The following is a 20,388-nucleotide window of genomic DNA, read 5'->3' as shown; positions in this document are numbered from 1 at the left end:
TCCTACACTATTAAACCTCAAACATTCCAGCATAGTTTTCAGGACATCGGAAAGAAAGTCACGAGCAGACCCTGAGTTGTCATTATACAAAATATTAGAGCCAAGAAAGTAATATGCCTAATTTGTGGCAAAATGGAGTTTTGAAATCTAGGTGTTCCTACTGGAAATATCTCCCAAAGAATTTGTCAAGTACAAAAGACATTAAAAAGAAAAATTGGCAGAGAAATTGCATTAGAACTGCTTCAGTCCTCGAAACATAAGCCTTTTATTAAATATTCCCTCATTTGATGTTGATTGTGTTGGAGAGTGCCCACAGGTCCAAAATATTCCAAAGGCGTTAATTGGGTGATTGTTAAGGCTGTAGCATGTTAATATATATTTATCCACACCGTGACGCCTCCACAGGTTTTTCCCTCCATTTGTCTATCTGTCTGTGGTCCTAATGTCTCAGTACTTTTCTCTAATCAATCTTTATCTGCACGACTAGTTCACTGTAATACTGTCTGTAGCTGAAACTGTGCCTTCTATCAGCCTGAAATATGCGTCTACGTGATGCGAGCTGAAAAAGATTATGATGGATGTGATTCTATATCGGGCAGCAGATGAGGGAATACCTCAGGGAAAATGGGGAGCTCGTATCCAAGGAACATATTGGACTCTCTGAATTAACAGTGTGGAAATCACCAGAGGGACTAAACACAGGACTGAAGTCTGGGTTGGAATCGAATTCTAAGGATGGCAAGTGTACAGTATACAAACTAATGGTGGCATAAAATGTTCCTTTGTGCGGCCGTTGTTTTGAACAGGACTTAAAAAACAGCTGATGATGTATTCATGCCACATTTTCCTATAAATACATTACACCAGTCTGACTTCTACTGGACAATATTTGCCATTACAACCATATGCTACTGAGTTCATCGCATACACACAAGTAATATCCAGTAATCCTTTGGGGTTTTTTTTGCCATTCTGTAAAATCAATTAGAAAATATGTTTTTTTTTTAAAGTGATAAAGTGGATCTTATTAAGCAATTGCACTGTACAAAAAAGTAATGTATACAGTCTTTTCTAGCATAATTGAAACTATATCCAAGAACAGGTACCCGCTGTGTTCTCATAGTCTTTATTTCATCTATTTACAAAGAATACAAAACTTTCTTCCATTACTTCATATGAACAGACAGACATAACAAGCAGGGCTTCATTTGTGATGCTGTTTTGTCCAGTTGGAAGCTTCTTTGCGCCCTTGTTTCAGCCCCTACGAAAACACAATAACCCCCAAAATATTACTCATTTTATGAATCCATGACTTTTACATATTCCTAAAAATCTGAAAGGAAAAATAAAGCAACTTAACCAAAAAGGCAAAGGAAAAGCATCAACATTACCATAAACAATTGACTACTATTTACAGCATAACAAAAGGTGAGGTATGTACAAGCTCCAAATCCATGTTATAACCTCCCAAGAAGCCAGCAGGGCTCTGTGCACGTACCAGATAGTATCCTGTGTGATATCCACTCATATACCAGGAGATGAGCATGCTGCCCAAGGCTTCATCATCCACCATGTCAGGGCTCATTGGTGGAGGTGGAGGAACCATCTAAGGTGGAGGCATCAACAGCAGAGCGAATGTTCAGGATGCAGTTGTTGGTGTTTAACGTTGCCATTTGTTAGACCCTAACATGTTATATCCTAAACTGTATCTACCTGCTGTAGAGTAAACACACTCCTTTAGCTTTGCTAAGGGTAAAAATTGATCCCAACTCACCGGTGGACCAAAAGGCATCATGGGAGGCCATGGAGGAGGTACAGGCCCATGACTACCAGATCGCTTGCTGCTCCCCTGGTGCAAGACAAAAGACACAAAGGTGGAAATCAACAGCTTGTAATATCATTACCACATAAAGTACCCAAGATAACGAGAGAGGCTTGAAACTATTTTCATTAGGGAAACTTATCTAAACTGAAGTAAGCGCAGTCTGATGCCTTCCAATTCTTTTACTCAAAATAACTTCTTCTCAACATGGACATAAATATCATGGAAATATTAGGCTTTTATTGATATCTTTGAATTGCTCTGTGAGGCAAAATGATTGCACATTGTTAAGCCTGGGGAGCTGAGACAAGCCTGATAGAGGTGATGTGGTGGTGGTAGGGATTATTAAAAAACAAATCCACTCCAACTGTTAATGCAAGAGGTCTAGAAAAAAAGGGCAAGGTGCATGGCCTTTTAGCTTTGGTTAGTGTCTGCCTAAGTGGTAACTTTTCTGTGCCAAGGAAGGTTAGTTCAACAACACTAACTGGATTGATCAATACCAACGAAACATCGGACAAGACAGGCATGATTACTGTAAGCATTTCTACACCAATGCAAATTCAAAGATAATCACAAAGTGCAGGCTTGTCATGAAACAGAAGCTGCTTAAACAACATTGTCACAGTCCAAAGTTAGTGAGGTTTTGGACCAAGTGGCTGGTGTCCAAAATCAAAACTTTCGAGCTCAAATAAAGTTTGTTGCTTCCCACATGAGAATTAAAAAAAAAAAAAAAAAAAAAAAAAAGCTGAGACACTTAAACCTCATCATGATTGTTACGCATGGTGGTGGCAGCATCACACTGAGAGGCTGATCTACTGCCAGTTAAATTAATATAAGCACGGGTGCACATAGGTGGTCCGCAGGTGCGCATTTGCTGTCAAAATAACAGACACGCACCAGATAAGAAGTTGCAACGCGTTTGTGTACATAGGATTTTCTGGAGGAGGACAGACATTTGTTTAGAACTCTTAAAGATGTCGAAGAAGCTCCTTTAAGCAATTACTTTGGTGTTCCTCCACCTCCAAAGAAATGTCAGAAGGAGTCCGAACCGCAAAAGCAGCGCATATTCCCGGAAAAGTGGTGAGGAGGTGAGCTGGCTTCAAACAAACGATGAATGCACAGAGATGTGGTGCAGAATATGCTGTGAAAATCCCACTCTAGCGGACAAAAACAGTGCCTTTTTATATGTATGCAAACGCGCGTTGCAACTTCTTATCTGGTGCGCGTTTTTTTATTTTGACAGTGAATGCGCACCTGCGGACCACTTATGTGCACCTCTGAATATAAGTTAATGAATGAGAAGGACTTTCCAGAATTCTTCATCATAAGCTCAAAACATCAGATAGATGTTTGAAACCTGGAAACAGTTGTGTCGTTTTGCAGGACGATGATCAAACACTCATTAAAGTTGGATAAAACACAAAGCTCAGTGTAAAAATAAGGCATTTGAAATAAAATTCAATAGCTGAATACAACCATATAAAAAAGTGAAATATGCTTAGTAAGAGCTGTGCCAGAAGACCATAAATTTAAGATTTTAACTTTTGTCAAGAAAAGAGGTAAAATATGTATATCATGGTGCAAACAAACAAACAAAAAAGAACATTTAAGCAAATTTGTTGATGATTTGTATTTATAACTCTGATGCTTTTTGATTTCAAGTCAAAGATTAGTTAAAACTTTTTTGTTTTTAATATCCATCATTATTACAAGCATTAGTCCCCACATTTCCTGGAAAGCACTAAAAGCCACAAATTCATGTCCATAATAAGTGTATGTATGCTTTTAAACTGAACAGTCAGCATGTAGAGGCTCAAAGAAGGCTTAAGATAATGTACAATATTTTTTAAAACACACTATTTCTTTTCTACTCTTTACAGTTGGGTCCACATAAAGAAATTGGGCCTATTACAATCCAGTCCTGCAATAAATGTTCATATTCTATCTTTAGTGTTCAGATTATAAACACTTTGCTCACGTTTCCTCTTTCTGAATACAACAAACATTCAACCTCCTATCGGGAATTTAATTAATACCTGAAAATGATTTAATCACAATTTAAAAACAAAAATAAGCATGAAAGTAATTTTGTTGGCAGACTAATAATGAATCAGCTCCCTAAAGAGCCTTTCTTCTTACCTGTCTGAAAGCATGCATGGGAGGTGGTATTGGAGGAAATCCAGGAGCCCACATAGGAGGTGATTCTTTGTGGGTCTTGGACTTGTGGCCCTTATTAGGTGACTGTTTGTGCTGGTTTGGAGTAGCTGACCTGTCACTCTCCTCCGTTGAAGATTCTGCTTCATGCACCTATGGATAGCAAAGACATACTGCTTTGATCTTTCTCCCCAATTTCACACCACTGGGAACAAATACAGAGAAATCCATAAACATATCTGAATTTGTTTGGGAAGCAGTAAGAAATTATCCAGACAAAAACAGAAAGCGCTAACCCATCTATCCATCCTTAGTCCTAAGTTTTAATAGACTAAGAAAGCAATCTGTTAATCGGCAGTGATTTCCATGACTCACCATTTGATAAAATGGTAAAAAAATATTTAAGCCTGATTTGGTCACAATATTAGTTTTGCTATTTTAACATTCATGATGTGCAATGATGTGAATAATGAAGGTAAAAACTATGTGCAAATTGTGTCAGGGAACAATACTACCATTTTCTAATAACTGAATTGTTATTTGTATTGTGCTGCTGTTATGTGAATGCATTTATTTGCACTAGTTTACCTTGGTATTTGATTCCTCATCACCCTCCGAAAACTCTGACAGCAGGTCTTCAAGATTCTGCTCCTCCTCGTTGCCATAGCCTGTATAAACAACTATACAAGTGCCTCTCTTCTTGTCTATGGAGGCGATCGTGGCTGCATAGAGCTGGCCATCCTCGGACCAGTAAGCACTGCATGAATTCCCAACCTGCCACTGTGACACAACATAAACTGTAATTAAAGTGAAAGTGTAAACAACACTGTTTTTGAATGTCTCTGAATTACCAACAGGATACAGTTGTGGTCAGAAAAAAATACTCATCATGGGCAAGAATGTCATGGTAACATGGTGCAGAAGAGGTGCACAAGTTTAAATTAAATTTCTATGGGATCAAAAGTATACACAAGGCAAATATACATATACTCCGAATAACGCGTTAAATGTCCCTGAGCAAGTCGCATCTCCACCAGATGGCTTTTGGTAACCATCAACAAGCTTCTGGTGTATTTCTGGTTAAATATTTGATCATTCTTCTCAGCAGAACTACTAGAGTTCATTTAAATTTGTTGGCTTCCTGCACAAACCCAGGTTTTAAGCAAAGTCCACAAATTTCAACGGGGGTGCGGTCGGGCTTTGGGAAGGTAATTCCAAAAGCTTAATGTTAGCCTGCTTTATCCATTCTAAATCCAGTTTTGATGTGTGTTTGGGATCAATGTCCTTTTGGAACACCCAGTTTTCCCAGTTTTTTTAAACTTTACTGCTCCAAACAGACCTCTTGTCATTGTGGACAAATAGCTCAACCTTTGTCTTGTTTGATCATAAAGCTTTTCTACACAAGACATTTGGCTTGTCCATGTGGGCTGCTGAAAATTTCAGGCAGGCTTGAAGATCTTTTGGTGAAGGTGCTTCTTTCTTGGTTGGCACCCTTCCACGTCACAGTGATGCAAAACTTGCTTCACTGTGTACAGTGACACTGATGTTTCAGCAGTTTCCAGTTCATGGCAGACTTGAGCCTCAGCAGTTCCTGGGTTGTTCCTGGACATCCTAACACATTTCATCTAATCTGAGAATGTGACAGATTGGGTCTTCTTTGAGACCTTGGATGAGAGGTCACGTGTCCAAGTAACTGTTACTTGCTTACAATTGTTTAAACTGATTATCTTAAAATCTGAAGTTGTTTAGGGACAGCTCCGAAACCATCCCAACTCGTATAAATGTACGAATCTCCTTCTTAGACCTTCATAGAATAGCCTGGAGTTTCCTATTGTAACAAGCACCGGTCAATCCAATAACTGCTGCCATGCAAATCCTATTTATGATGGCAGAGAAACTATTTGTTTTAGTCAATCATGATCACTAATGACAAGTTAATAGGCCTTGCCAAGTTCTAAGTCATTGTTGAACCTTCAGCACCACTTACTAAAATATTTAAGTGAACGTATGTATATATTTAAGCCTGCATTTATACTTTTCACTCTGTGTGGATTAGAGAAAATCCACCTCCCAAAAATGAGTTGTCCACCACATTCTTGATTTTAAAACCCATTTAGGATGTACAGTGGGGCAAAAAAGTATTTAGTCAGCCACCGATTGTGCAAGTTCCCCCACTTAAAATGATGACAGAGGTCAGTAATTTGCACCAGAGGTACACTTCAACTGTGAGAGACAGAATGTGAAAAAAAAATCCATGAATCCACATGGTAGGATTTGTAAAGAATTTATTCGTAAATCAGGGTGGAAAATAAGTATTTGGTCAATAACAAAAATACAACTCAATACTTTGTAACATAACCTTTGTTGGCAATAACAGAGGTCAAACGTTTACTATAGGTCTTTACCAGGTTTGCACACACAGTAGTTGGTATTTTGGCCCATTCCTCCATGCAGATCTTCTCGAGAGCAGTGATGTTTTGGGGCTGTCGCCGAGCAACACGGACTTTCAACTCCCGCCACAGATTTTCTATGGGGTTGAGGTCTGGAGACTGGCTAGGCCACTCCAGGACTTTCAAATGCTTCTTACGGAGCCACTCCTTTGTTGCCCGGGCGGTGTGTTTTGGATCATTGTCATGTTGGAAGACCCAGCCTCGTTTCATCTTCAAAGTTCTCACTGATGGAAGGAGGTTTTGGCTCAAAATCTCACGATACATGGCCCCATTCATTCTGTCCTTAACACGGATCAGTCGTCCTGTCCCCTTGGCAGAAAAACAGCCCCATAGCATGATGTTTCCACCCCCATGCTTCACAGTAGGTATGGTGTTCTTGGGATGCAACTCAGTATTCTTCTTCCTCCAAACACGACAAGTTGAGTTTATACCAAAAAGTTCTACTTTGGTTTCATCTGACCACATGACATTCTCCCAATCCTCTGCTGTATCATCCATGTGCTCTCTGGCAAACTTCAGACGGGCCTGGACATGCACTGGCTTCAGCAGCGGAACACGTCTGGCACTGCGGGATTTGATTCCCTGCCGTTGTAGTGTGTTACTGATGGTGACCTTTGTTACTTTGGTCCCAGCTCTCTGCAGGTCATTCACCAGGTCCCCCCGTGTGGTTCTGGGATCTTTGCTCACCGTTCTCATGATCATTTTGACCCCACGGGATGAGATCTTGCGTGGAGCCCCAGATCGAGGGAGATTATCAGTGGTCTTGTATGTCTTCCATTTTCTGATGATTGCTCCCACAGTTGATTTTTTCACACCAAGCTGCTTGCCTATTGTAGATTCACTCTTCCCAGTCTGGTGCAGGTCTACAATACTTTTCCTGGTGTCCTTCGAAAGCTCTTTGGTCTTGGCCATGGCGGAGTTTGGAGTCTGACTGTTTGAGGCTGTGGACAGGTGTCTTTTATACAGATGATGAGTTCAAACAGGTGCCATTCATACAGGTAACGAGTGGGGGACAGAAAAGCGTCTTACAGAAGACTTTACAGGTCTGTGAGAGCCAGAGATTTTCCTTGTTCGAGGTGACCAAATACTTATTTTCCACCCTGATTTACGAATAAATTCTTTACAAATCCTACCATGTGGATTCATGGATTTTTTTTTCACATTCTGTCTCTCACAGTTGAAGTGTACCTCTGGTGCAAATTACTGACCTCTGTCATCATTTTAAGTGGGGGAACTTGCACAATCGGTGGCTGACTAAATACTTTTTTGCCCCACTGTATGCTGTGCAATCACTCCACAAAGTAAAAAGAACAGTTCAAAGAAATCATTAAAATCCTTAAAATTATGATGACAATCATGCTTGTGATAAGTGTAGTTAAACTTCTAACCATAACTGTAGAAACTGTAAATGAAAGACACATTTCGACCACTGATTTGAAACACAGAATCTAAACTGACTTATGTTAAAATGTACTCTCCAGTTTGATACCTCTGACAACTTTGTAAATCATGTGTAAATATTTAACTCTAAACCTTTTCCCCTTCAAATGTATTTGTAGCTTTAGTTCCAGTTCCTCACCTCTTTTTCTGGTGCTGCATTGTTTCTTTTCCTACTCTGGTTCTTCTTGTTGTTCTTGCGTTTCTTTCCTGGTTGGTTTTTCTTTGAGATTTGTGGCTCATCTTCACCCTTAAGGGCAGTCTAACACGCAAATCAAGAAGAGACTTTAAAATAGCAAACAACATTTAACATTCACACATACTGCAATAATCCCAAGTTACCTTGAAAGATGCAACTGCCTTGTCATAAGCCTTTATCAGTGCGGTGTCATCCCAGATGTCTGAATCATCACTCTGGAAGAGAACAACAAATTTGGAGTCTTTACAATACAAACATGTGTTTTTAATGGGTATAAATAAATAATGGCTAAACATTACGTGATTTAAAAATAATAAATAACACCTGCAAACCAGATGACATTTACAGCCAATATTTATTTGATGTGTCAAAATAATTCACTAAATAGTAAAAGACGGTGTGCTGAAGAGCAGAAAGACTTTAAACAATTTATGATGAATAATTAATCAATTTCTTTCGTAGAAAACAGGATAAACAGCATACAAAAAGACGAACACATTAAATGTTGCTAAATTATTATTATTATTTTTAAATCTGTCTTAAATCCACAATTATAATGAAGCATCTTACAAGCAGTGCATGCAAAAACAGAGGCAGGATGCAAAGGATTTTAGGCTTATTGTACAGTACACCGTTGTCTCCTATGAACTGTTGCAACTCAACCTAAAACTACTTTGTAAAGCATTTTTGTAACGCATATCCACAATGGTATATTCCAATAAAGCCACGTTTTGTTTATTGAAGCACATCTGGTATATTGTGTATTTCCGGCTTGACTTCTTTTATTACTTTTCTCATATCTTAACTTAGCCTAACTCAACGTTGGTTTAGCTTTTAGCTATATAGCTCACCGCCTCAAACAACTGTACAGACAGCATAGAAGCGTCATATAAGTCATGTTCCTCCGCGTAATACTGCATTATTACTCGCCTGTCCAGTTCCGCGCGTAAAAAGCACTTCCTTGCATCCGTTCGCCATGTGAACAATTGCTGTATCCAGTGCTAGCCGCTAACTCCTAAACATCTAACTAGCAGCGTGCGTCGGAAATTGTGACGTACAGCATTGCGACGTCTATATCTTGCGACGCAGTGGTTGGCTTGGTAACGGCAATTGACGACTTTCCCCCCTTAAGAATCTGTAAACAAAGCATTTGTTGTGTTCTGTTATAGAAAAACCAGAAAGCCTCGGAGACTATAACCTTTTCTGTGCGATGATTGAGTCGTCTTTAACTTCTTTAGGTGCGAAAGTTGTCCTCGTTGCATCCAGCGATGAAAATCACCCACCAGAAAACATTATCGACGGGTGAGTGCTAGTTTTTAAGCTGTGATTATCTCAGCAATTTTATCTTTGTCAATTTTCATATATTCATTTAAACAAAAGGAAACAAATTATGTGATTTTGCTACAAGCTGCTACTTAACGGCGCCTGAAGATGCAACTTAAAATTGCTTCTTTGCTAAGCTGTCTGTTGTGTTGACATAACACTGGTTCGTCCCTTCAAATTCAAAGTAAACTTTATTGTCATCTCTGCTAAATACAGTTCAGTATATAGAGACGAGACGACGAGGCTCTAGTTCCATACAGTGCAAAAGAACAACAAGAAATATATAAAGAGTAAGAATAAAAAGAATAAATATATATACACTTTGAGACTGAGGTAAGGGGAGTAAATATACACTTTGAGGTAAAAGGGTTAATAACAGTCTAAAATTTACAATTTAGATTTAAGGTGACTTTGAAGTGGTTTAAAATGACCATGATTCCTGAGAGTAGGATTCTCCATAGAGCAGCATCTGTATTTACAAAGGCAGTGGTATGTGGAGTCTGGTAGAGTCAGTTAGTGGTTTGTGTGGGTGTATTGGGTGGGGGGAGCTGGTAGTGAGTTCAGGAGTCTGATAGCTTGTGGGAAAAAGCTGTCTCTCAGTCTGGAGGATCGGGCCCCAATGCTGCGAAGCGTCTGCCGGATGGGAGGAGGGAAAAGAGTCCATGTGAGGGGTGTGACGGGTCACGCACGATGCAGGAGGTCTTACTGATGCAGCGTTTGTGAAAAATGTCCTGTAGCAGAGGGAGAGATGTTTCAATGATCTTTGCAGCTGCGTTGACGATCCGATGTAGCTGGCTGAGGTCACCGACTTTGCAGTTTCCAAACCACACGGGGATGCAGCTGGTCAGAACACTCTCTATTATGCCCCTGTAGAACATGGTGAGGGTGGGAGGAGGGAGGTTGGCCTGCTTCAGGCGTCTCAGGAAGTGGAGGCGCTGCTGGGCCTTTTTGGTGATGGAGGTGGTGTTGGCGGTCCAGGTGAGGTTGTCTGAGATGTGAACTCCCAGGAAATTGGTGCTGTTAACAGACTCGACTGTGGAACCGTGGATGCTGAGTGGTGTGTGAGTAGAGCGAGTCTTCCTGAAGTCGACGATCATATCCTTGGTTTTGTCCATATTTAGTGACAGGTTGTTTTCACTGCACCAGAACGCCAGCTACTGAACCGCATCTCTGTACTCTGACTCGTCGTTGCTGCTGATGGGTCCAACCACGGTTGTGTCGTCAGCGAACTTGATGATGTGGTTAGAGCTGTGTAGGGCGGTGCAGTCGTGTGTCAGGAGGGTGAACAACAGAGGGCTGAGAACATAGCCCTGAGGAGCTCCTGTGCTCAGCCTGATTGTGCTGGAGATGTTGTCGCCGATTCGGATGGACTGAGGCCTCTCTGACAGGAAATCTAGTATCCAGTTGCTGAGAGAGGTGCTCAGTCCCAACTTGCTGAGTTTGTCGAACAGTTTTTGGGGAATAATGCTGAATTATCTGAGTCTATGAACAGCATTCTGACATAGTTGTCTTTCTTGCCCAGGTGGGAGAGGTGAAGTGCAGTGGAAATGGCATCCTTGGTCGACCTGTTTGGCCAGTATGCAAACTGCAGCGGGTCCAGTGAGCAGGGGAGGTTGCTCTTCACATGCACCACGACAAGTTTCTCGAAGCACTTCAAAATGATGGGGTCAGGGCGATGGGACAGTAGTCATTCAGGCAGATTACAGAGGATTTCTTTGGCACCGGGATGATGGTGGTGGACTTGAAGCACGCTGGGATGATCATCTGACTCAGTGATGAGTAGAAGATGTCTGTGAAGACATCGGCCAGCTGATCAGCGCAGCCTCTCAGCACGCGACCTGGGATGTTGTCTGGTCCAGCAGCTTTCCGTGGGTTGACCTTGGTGAGAGATCTCCTCACATCGGCTGCAGGCAGAGAGATGTTCTGGTCGGTGGTGGGGGGCGTGGCTTTCTTTGCTTGTGTGTTGTTCAGGGCATCAAACCGTGCGTAGAACTTGTTCAGCTCCTTAGGAAGTGTGGCATCTCCATCACAGGTGCCTGTTGCAGGCTTGCACTGTGTGACGGCCTGAATGCCCTGCCATAAACTGTGAAAGTCCTTTGTGTTGTGGAAGTGGCTCTGGATCTTATGTGCATGTGCATGCTTTGCTTGTTGGATGGCGCGAGAGAAATTTGGGTGTCTTGAATTAGGGGCTTTATTTTTTGCTTGAATGAGTCACATGATTGTGCAAATGACTGGAAAAGCGGTAGGACTATTGCTTTAGCTAACATTTTTAATATTTCAAGAAAGTCTGGCTACATGGCAGCAAAATATGAAGGTTTTTTTGTGCAATATTGTATATCTACACAACAAAAGTTGATATCAAAATGTGATCTAAAAAGGTTTCATCAATGGTAAAATGTCATGATTTTCTGTCTTTCTTATCACTCAGAAACACTAAAACGTTTTGGATGTCCACTGGGATGTTTCCTCAAGAGTTCATCATTCACTTCCCTGAACCTACAAACATTGGCACTGTGACAGTGGACAGCTACAATGGTATGGAGGCTGTGTGCACCTTAGGTCAAACATACATGTCCAGTTCTAAAAACGTTGGGTCCATGTGTAAAATTTGATGAACTGAATATAATAATTTGCAAATCTTATAAACCCATATTTTATTCACAATAGAACATAGAAAATTAAAGAATTTTAAGAAAAAATAATGGTTCATTTTTAATTCAGTCGTATCAGTACGTCCCAAAAAAATGTCAGGGCTGTGACTACACTGCGTAGTATCCCCTCTTCTTTTAAGAACAGTCTGTAAATGTCTGGAAACTGAGTGACCAGTTGCTGGACTTTTCTTGTCTGACATTCTAGCTGTTCAGTAGTCATGGGTCTTTGTTGTTTTTTTTGGGTTTTTTTAGTTCATGATGAGCCAAGTGTTTTGAACTATTGAAAAGTTAGGACTGCAGGAAGGCCAGTTCAGCACCTAGACTTGTCTATTATAAAGTCAAGCTGTCGTAATAAGTGCAGTATACAGTTTAACATTGTCTTGTTGAAACATGCACGGTCTTCCCTGAAAAAGACGTCATCTAGACAAGAGCATGTGTTGCTCTAAAACCTCTATATACTTTTGATCACTGATGTTGCCTTTCTAGATGTACAAGATGTGAGTTAAATAGGCGCTACCATACCATCAGAGAGGTTTTGAACTGAGTGCTGATAACAAAGCAGTTGATCCCTGTCCTCTAGTCTTGGGACTATGCAGTCTTTATGTCTTCCAAAAAAATTTTCCAAATACTTTTCCACCTTATCTCAGTCAATTTTAAATGAGCCTTGGCCCAGAGAAGGCGGCGGCATTTCTGGATTGTGTTCATGTATGGCATTTTCTTTGCGTGATAGAGCTTTAACCTAAGTTGAATGGATGGTACAGTGAATTGTGGTAACAGACAGTGATTTCTGGAGAGGTTCCTAAACTCATGCAGTGATTTCCATGGCATAATCATGCCTGTTTTTCAGTGCTGCCCGAGGGCCTAAAGATCAAGGGTATCCATGTATTTTTAGCCTGTATTTATTTGTCCCTTGCACACAGAGATTTCTTCAGATTTCCTGAATCTTTTAAACAGAGATATTCTTTTTATACCCAGTCATGTTACTGACCTGTTGCCAGTTAACCTGACTGGCTGCAAAATGTTCCCCTAGCTGTCTCTTTTTAGTATCACTTACTTTTCCAAGCTTTTGTTGGCTCCGTCCCCACTTTTTTTGAAATATATTTTTGCCATCAAATTCAAAATGACCTTATTTTTTTCTCAGTTTAAATATCTGTGTCCTTTTGTAAAAAAATGAGGGTTTATGAGATTTGCAAATCAGTGTATGCATCTTTTATTTACATTTTACACAGCATTCCACAATCCCAGCTTTGTTTAAAATTGGGATTATATTTTGTGTGGATTGTATGCAGCCCTCTGAAGTAAACAGGCATTAAAATGATTTTATGTAGCACGGCTTGAAAACACTTTTTGTAGCCACGTAGTATTGCAGATTAGCTGCTCTTCAAGGGAATTATGAGCACCTTTCCCAAAGGTTTAGGTTATGCTTTTTAAAGTAATGTGTGGGATAACAAATTCTTAGTGGTGTTATTGTAGAAATTGACCTTTTCTTTTCAGCCAACTACAGGATATTTCCATTTATAATTTGCCGATATACGCATGAATCCATTCTTGTCATTGTTGTTTCCGCTCCTTCGGAGCCCCCAAAGTTTTAATCAGTACTGCACACTCAGGTGATGTGTTTTATCTCTCCACTGCTAATATTCAATACCAGGCAGCGGTATTGGTTGGGGGTTAGGGTTCTTTCTGATGACTCTTCCATGCAGACATAATCACCCCTTCATGAAACCTTCCAGCAGCTCATTTGCAGTCATGATGTTTCTGCAGTTTATTTGAAAAATTTCTTGGGCTTCCTGAGCTTTACGTGGCCTCAACAAGCCCCCCTTAAGTTCCTGTCACGATATGTCAATAAAACTGTAATTAAGTGGCTCAGAAAAAGGAAACTGATTAATCTGTCAAACACTGGACAGTAAATGACTGGGGGGTCATTTAAAGGAAGAGAAACGTCTCAAGGATGAGGTGTAACATTGTTCCATATTTAAAATGCTTATTGTTAAATATTGTTTTCTAGACATATCTATTTTCTTTAAAGTTTGTATCTATATCTCGTGTTGTTTCATGGTTTCTTTCCAATTTTTAATATCTTCTGCTGATTTCTTTCTAATTGTTTTGCAGTGAAGCACCTGAAAATAGAAAAAAACACCTCACAAAATGCTTCTCAGTTTGAGCCTGTTGCAGAGAAAGGTAATAAGGACATCCAGTCAAAGCACCATTCACAGTGTTTTTAACTGGTATTAACAAACTCTTTGCCTTGCAGAGTTTGAAAGTACAGAGGGACATCTTCAGTCAAATGCTATAACAGTAGGTTCAAATGGAAATGTAAAGTAAATGTAGAATGAATAAGTTTAATGAGAATTAATAAAGCCATGACTTGTCTTTATTTTTCTCTTTCAGCTAAATGGATGCAGTGCCACCCACCTTCGTTTCATCATCACCGCGGGATATGATCACTTTGTCTCAGTTCACAGAGTCAGTGTAAAAAATTAACACACATAATTAAAATTATTGTGTGTATAACATTTACGAGGTGTGATCATAAAGTTATGCGGCGAACCCATAAAAATCAAAAACCATACTTTATTTAAATTTGGCCTGACTTGAATTGAATTTTGGTTACACATTTGGTTTAGCCTAGAATGTACTCAGTTGGGAACCTGGATAGCTGGAGACCCAAGAGCTGAGTAGTTATTCCTGTTATACTTCTTTAACAAGTCTGTGTGGTCACAAGAATAAAAAAAACAAGGCAGACATTAAAACATCCAGACAGACCCTCTAACCATCTGATGACAAAATTTACGTCACTCGGACCCTAGCGGACTCGTGGATACAGAATGTATAAAGCAGAATTTATTTTTCAGCAGAGGTAGTGCGTTTGCAGTCTGGTGATGGCGAGCTCTGTTGTCAAGTATGTAGTACAGGCAGTCTGTAAGCCCCTCTTGCTTGTGTTGTTGTTGGTCAGTCAGCCAGCTGCGGAAAAGAGCAAAGTTCTAAAAACAGTGAAAAGTGTCCGCTGCACCGATTGTCTGTAGTTTTTGATCTTTGAAGTTTATTTCATGGTTTCTCCTGTTCCTGTTGAACTCCACCTTACCTATTCTAGCCCACCTCTGGTTATAGAACTCCACATTGACTGCTTGAGTGCTGGCTCAGATCCAGAAGTGCACAAAAAGATGACCTTGAAGTCATGGACACTGAAATTTGAAGTGAAATCAGGCATACTTTTTATTTTCATGGGAGTTGTGTAACGTTGTGAGCTCATCACATGTATAAAAATAATACACCCATTTTTTTTTCATAAGCATATACAGTCAGGTCCATAAATATTTGGACAGAGATGACTTTATTCTGATTGTGATTGTGTACATTACCACAATGAATTTTAAATGAAAATACTCAGATGCAGTTGAAGTGCAGACTTTCAGCTTTAATTCATTGCTTAAAAATGTGAGCAGGGGCTCAAAAGTCGTTGGTCAAATTAAATAACTGAAAATAAAAGGTTCATTTCTAATACTTTGCTGACAATGACAGCTTGAAGTCTTAAACTCATGGACATCAGCAGATGCTGGGTTTCCTCCTTTTTAATACTGTGCCAGTCCTTTACTGCAGCAGCTTTCAGTTGCTGTTTGTTTGTGGGCCATTATCCACATCTCCATGTGGATAATGTGGATACCCTCAAATGAAGGTGGAGAGTCTCCACATTATATCCGTGTCCATTACAGAACTATAACTGGAATATGTTTCTGTAAACGGGTAAAAAAACAACACTTGTATCAGTGGCCAAATATATATGGACCTAACTGCATGACTTTGTGGTATTTCATTTTTAATTAAACAATAATAAAAACAAAACCATACACACACGCATTATTTGACATAGCTGGGGAACTATGAATCTTCCTGGGATACGTTTGATAGAGAAAACATTTGAATGCATTTTTAAGCCTGCCTTATGATTAGGACATTTGTGTCAATTCATTTTCACAGTTTTTGCTTATTTAATGTTATGGATTCACTAATGGGCCTTATTTTAAATTCTCCATTCGACTGTTCCTGCCTATTTCACAAGCTGATAATAGGCAAAGCCTTGGAATAAAAGAGCCGGATGGTGATGAATGGTAGAATTACTTACAAAGGAAGTTTCTCTCTGTGTGTGAGAGATAGAATTAATTAAGTAATTTTGAGCAGCAGGGGCTTAAATTGGAATCCATACAGCCCGCCCACCACCCACCCCCATCCTCACGAACAGAATTTGACATTGCCACAGACATTTATAACCATGGGCAACCTTGCTGGGGGGTTGGGGGACCAGATGGTTTCCCAGCCAACGAGTGAGTGTCTAAAGACTCCAGGCCTGTTCACACAAAATATTCAAGCCACCTCTTCTACTTACTGTATATATCCTTTACACACACACAGTAACGCTTCCTCATAAACACTCATAAACCTATCTACCTCAGCTGCCATTTCAACATGTCGGTAGCGAAGGCTTCAGCAGTATGTGAGGACCCTTTGGGACTCCCTCCCCAATTACTTTTCTGACTGCACGAGGCTTGGGGATTTGCAGAGCCTGTGTTTGTTATAGCTTGGTCTGCATGCAGGCCCCTGAATAAACCAATAAAAATATGAAATAGTTGCCTGAATAACTGGCCTCCTGATAGTTTAGAGCAACTAATTGCTTAGGGGTATAGTTCGGATGGAGCACATTTGAGTATGTGAGTGTGTAATGAGTAATGAGGCCAAGGCAGAAACTGATACGGTGTTATTGACTCTTCTATTATTTACCAGTATGGAATATTTATTATATTTTTGAAAGTCAGGTTTGGACCGTGAAATGCAGTGCTTCAGAGTCATAGGAGTACATTTTTCCCTCCTCGGTAGTTCAGGTGTGAATTTTAATTCACATGTTTGCTTTAAAAATGTAACCAAAGAGCCTCGCTTTGCATGTTGAACAGGTCTGAAAAAGCTCCTCTGTGTTATTAATGAATTCAGGCCCTTTTGTGCTTGACTATCAGCCGATCAGAAGAAACACAGCAGGATATGAGTGCATTATTATCATGTCACTGCAGGGTAGGGCTAAATTATCACCCAGTCTACTGATGGCTGTCTAACTGCTGTTCAGTCATACTCAGACATCTGCTAGACCAGAACTCTGTATGTTCAGCTGAGTCTATAAAAAGAGATCGGATCCTCCCTGAAAACCCCTGTTCAGTAGATGATACAGCTGACAGAGGTCGATATTTGTAAAATTATTAAAAGCCCACAATAAATATGTATGCATGCAATATATTTTTCAGTTAATTATCAGTTAAAACACATTAAAATGGCTACGTTTCAAAATCACAGGAAAAACATTGCATTTTTTTATTGCAATTGTGTAAATATAGTTGATGTTTTGTATGTGGTTATTTTGAGGAAGAAATCCGCCACCCACCCCAGCTCTGTTATTTTCTTTCACCAGCGACTCTGAGTTTCTTGTTATCTCTTCAGTGTGGTCCTCCATTCACGTTGGTGACGAAGCCACGCGCACTGACAATGGGCCTTAATTTGATTTCAGTTCTGATTTGGTCTCATCAGCTCATTTATGACAGAAGCTGAGACACAACGAGCTGTTGTGAAAGGAAGGAAGTGGTATCAAAAGGCCGAAATTAGCTGATTAGATGGGAGAGGGAAACAATCTTCCTATTATTTAAGTCCAACAGGAATGGAGAATGATAGTGAAGAACTGACACTCATATTTATTTACGAGTTTAATTCTAGCAATTGCTCATCAAATCCACCCTTATGCAATTCAGTTGAGAAACATATTAAAAGATAGTTGTAGTAATGATTAAAAACAGGCATAATGGGAATTGGTGCTGCTTCTTTGGGAGATGGAGAAAGCTCTTTAATCTGTTTTCTGGCAAAATTAGTCCCACTAAACCGGTTTCCAAAGAAGCAGCCAGTGTGTGTATAACAAAGAAAGAAAGAAAAAATCCAGCTCACATCTGATGTAATGTGCTGTCGTGATGCAAACCAGAATGCAGTATTGGGCCTCTCTGCAACTCCTACTGACCTTGCAGTGGCTGTCCCTTACCCCTACACCAGCCTGGGGGTGTGAAAAAGCTTTTGTACACTATGCTGATCCACCTGTCTCCATGCTGTCAGGCTGAGAAAAAGAAGAGCTGTCAGATACAGGGCTAGCCACTGAAAGCACCTAGCGAGCATAGTACTCCTCAGACATCTCAACCATGCTTATTGAGTGGCTCCTCAGTGCCTTTGCTACGTAGCAGGGCTTCATAAATTACTGTCAAAAACCAGAATCATATTTAAAGCATGGATTTTCAGCCTAAACTATAGATGTGTTACATAATAAATATTGGGGCAGTGGGACTTCTGCTTCATATTTAAAGCGTTAATTTAACCCTTTAAACCCAAGAAAACCCACAGGTTTTTGTGACCTTATGAGACTTCTACATTATTAATGTAGCAGATTAAAAGTTCCAGAGATGGTGGATCAATGCTTGTAAGCGCGGGAACAGGAAGAAAACCTCTATTTACTGGCCATGATCTTCAGACATGAATATGGACACAATTCTGTAATAGAAAATTACTACAAGGACAAAGAGCAATTCCAGAAACCATCATCAATGAGCACAATTGTGGCTTCATCCAGAAATGCGAGTTTAAACTCTTCCATGGTGCCAGCCAGACAACATCTGTGAGACAGCGCTAAACCTTTCTGCATGTATTACAACAGCATGGCTCCATAGTAAAAGAATACAGGGGCTAAATTAGCCTGTCTACAAACCAGACAGTCAGCCACTAAAAACATTTGGTGCATTATGGAATAAAAGCCAATAAACCAGGCTCCCAAACTGTTGAGCAAGGAAATTCATTGATCTAAAGCCTAAATGGAAAAACCCTGTGCTTTCAACACTACATCAGTTTGCCTCCTCAGTTTCCAAATAGAAACAGCTTAGACAAAAGCACTGGAGTGCTGAACTTTTCTAGACATTACACAGCAAAAAAGCACAAGAAAACACAGTCAGACTGAAGATTAAACAGTCTTTTACCTGCAAGGTCCTAATGCTTCTACGTGAGAATCAGGCAGGTAGTATATGTCTGTTAAAGTCAAAGGAAGTACGCTTTTTCTCCTGCATGCTCTATCCAGCTGTCACCCTTGCCTAAACCAAGGGCGTGTCTTCATGTCTGCTACATTTGAAAAAGGGCAACTCAGAACAATGATCAGACCTGATTCTCCCAACGTTTTAGTTTAGTTTAGTTCAGTTGAAAATATTGCCGTTCTGTTTTTATTTCAATTTCACAGCATTGGAAACACTGAAATATCTTTGTAGAAGCAAAAGTCAATTTTGAATAATCTTGATTTCAAAATAGAGCACAAGAATTTTGTCAAAATTACAAGTTGTGATGCACAAAAGGCAACCATTTGCAACATGTTTGATTTTCTTTGCTAATCAGCTATGTTCATACTAACCCAGGATGAGTTAGTAAAGATTTTTGTCCATGATATGCAAGTTGCTCTTTGGCTGATTGATTTATTTTTGAAAATGGGGTTTCAAGCATCTTCTTAAAACCATTATCATAGCTGCAATGTCCACCATCCTTTTGTTACTTTCCTTGTTTCACCAGTTTCTGTGCCTAGGCTTAGAGTAAGTAAGTAAGTACTTTGTATTGAGTGCCTACTGGTTACAGCCACCCAGCTTAGATTCCACTTAGTCTGTCTGCCTCCAAATCTTTCCTGACCTGCAGGTAGAATCATATATTCTGCCTCACTGTCTGTCTATGTTAGTGTTGAGCTTGGTGGAATAGTTAAACTTTTGCTTCACAAACTACTTTGCCCTTGTGGGAAGTGGAATAGCTCCAGAATATTAGAGCCAAATGGCTGGGACTGTAGCTAGGAAGGATTGTTTGCCTCCAGTGGGAGCATCGCCAGCTTACTTTTTTGCAAAGTTAGATGAACGGTTTAGATAGACATTACTGGAAAATCGCCCTTTTTTAAACTTCTAAAATATTTGCTTTTATTGTAGATTATCCAGCTCCCTTCAATCTGTCTCCTTCTCACAGAGCACAAAATAGATGCCAACGTTTACACTTGGTGTCTGTTAGAGGTCTATATTGTACTTCATTAAGTTCTGGAAAAATATGGGTGGGGTGCGGGCTGAGATGCCACTGGAGATCATCCATTGGATCTTTAAGGTGTAGTAATTTGCCGTGCATGTGGCTGCCACATATGAGGTAATGTTGTAGGTCTCTTACCTGTTTCCTAACAGGAAACTCCCAAGGCCTAACAAAAAGCAGCTTTTAACTAAAGGAGCAGGAGCCCTCATCACTGCTTCCTTTGGCCCACAAAAATACCCT

At 40.1% G+C, this 20,388-nt stretch overlaps 2 protein-coding genes across 3 annotated transcripts in view; one reads left to right on the top strand and one right to left on the bottom strand.

The window, feature by feature from the left end:
- Positions 1-1,110: 1,110 nt before the first annotated feature.
- smn1 (survival of motor neuron 1, telomeric) lies at positions 1,111-9,112 on the bottom strand. Its single transcript, XM_085475119.1, has 8 exons — positions 8,993-9,112; positions 8,206-8,277; positions 8,006-8,125; positions 4,565-4,756; positions 3,962-4,129; positions 1,775-1,849; positions 1,499-1,606; positions 1,111-1,261 (listed from the first exon to the last, which is right to left on the bottom strand). The coding sequence occupies exons 1-8, from the start codon at positions 9,038-9,040 to the stop codon at positions 1,205-1,207; spliced, it is 840 nt and encodes a 279-aa protein (XP_085331245.1). The 5' UTR covers positions 9,041-9,112; the 3' UTR covers positions 1,111-1,204.
- Positions 9,113-9,148: 36 nt separating this feature from the next.
- hspb11 (heat shock protein, alpha-crystallin-related, b11) overlaps positions 9,149-20,388 on the top strand; it is an 18,205-nt gene continuing 6,965 nt past the window's right edge. Inside the window, exons 1-5 of one of the 2 annotated variants that reach the window (XM_085475122.1) lie at positions 9,149-9,364; positions 11,814-11,920; positions 14,149-14,217; positions 14,291-14,334; positions 14,428-14,502. In XM_085475122.1, the coding sequence (XP_085331248.1) occupies positions 9,273-9,364; positions 11,814-11,920; positions 14,149-14,217; positions 14,291-14,334; positions 14,428-14,502 (387 nt within the window). In that variant the 5' untranslated portion in view covers positions 9,149-9,272. Of the gene's footprint in view, positions 9,365-11,813; positions 11,921-14,148; positions 14,218-14,290; positions 14,335-14,427; positions 14,557-20,388 lie in introns of those variants that run through there. The other variant, XM_085475121.1, reaches the window with a different exon arrangement.

Source organism: Copadichromis virginalis, linkage group LG12 (assembly GCF_057382275.1).
Source record: "Copadichromis virginalis isolate Kocher_CV1m ecotype Utaka linkage group LG12, C_Virginalis_male_GT1.1, whole genome shotgun sequence".
Classification (NCBI taxonomy): domain Eukaryota; kingdom Metazoa; phylum Chordata; class Actinopteri; order Cichliformes; family Cichlidae; genus Copadichromis; species Copadichromis virginalis.
Note: the sequence above shows the minus strand (reverse complement) of the source record. Positions and strands in the feature narration are given on the sequence as shown.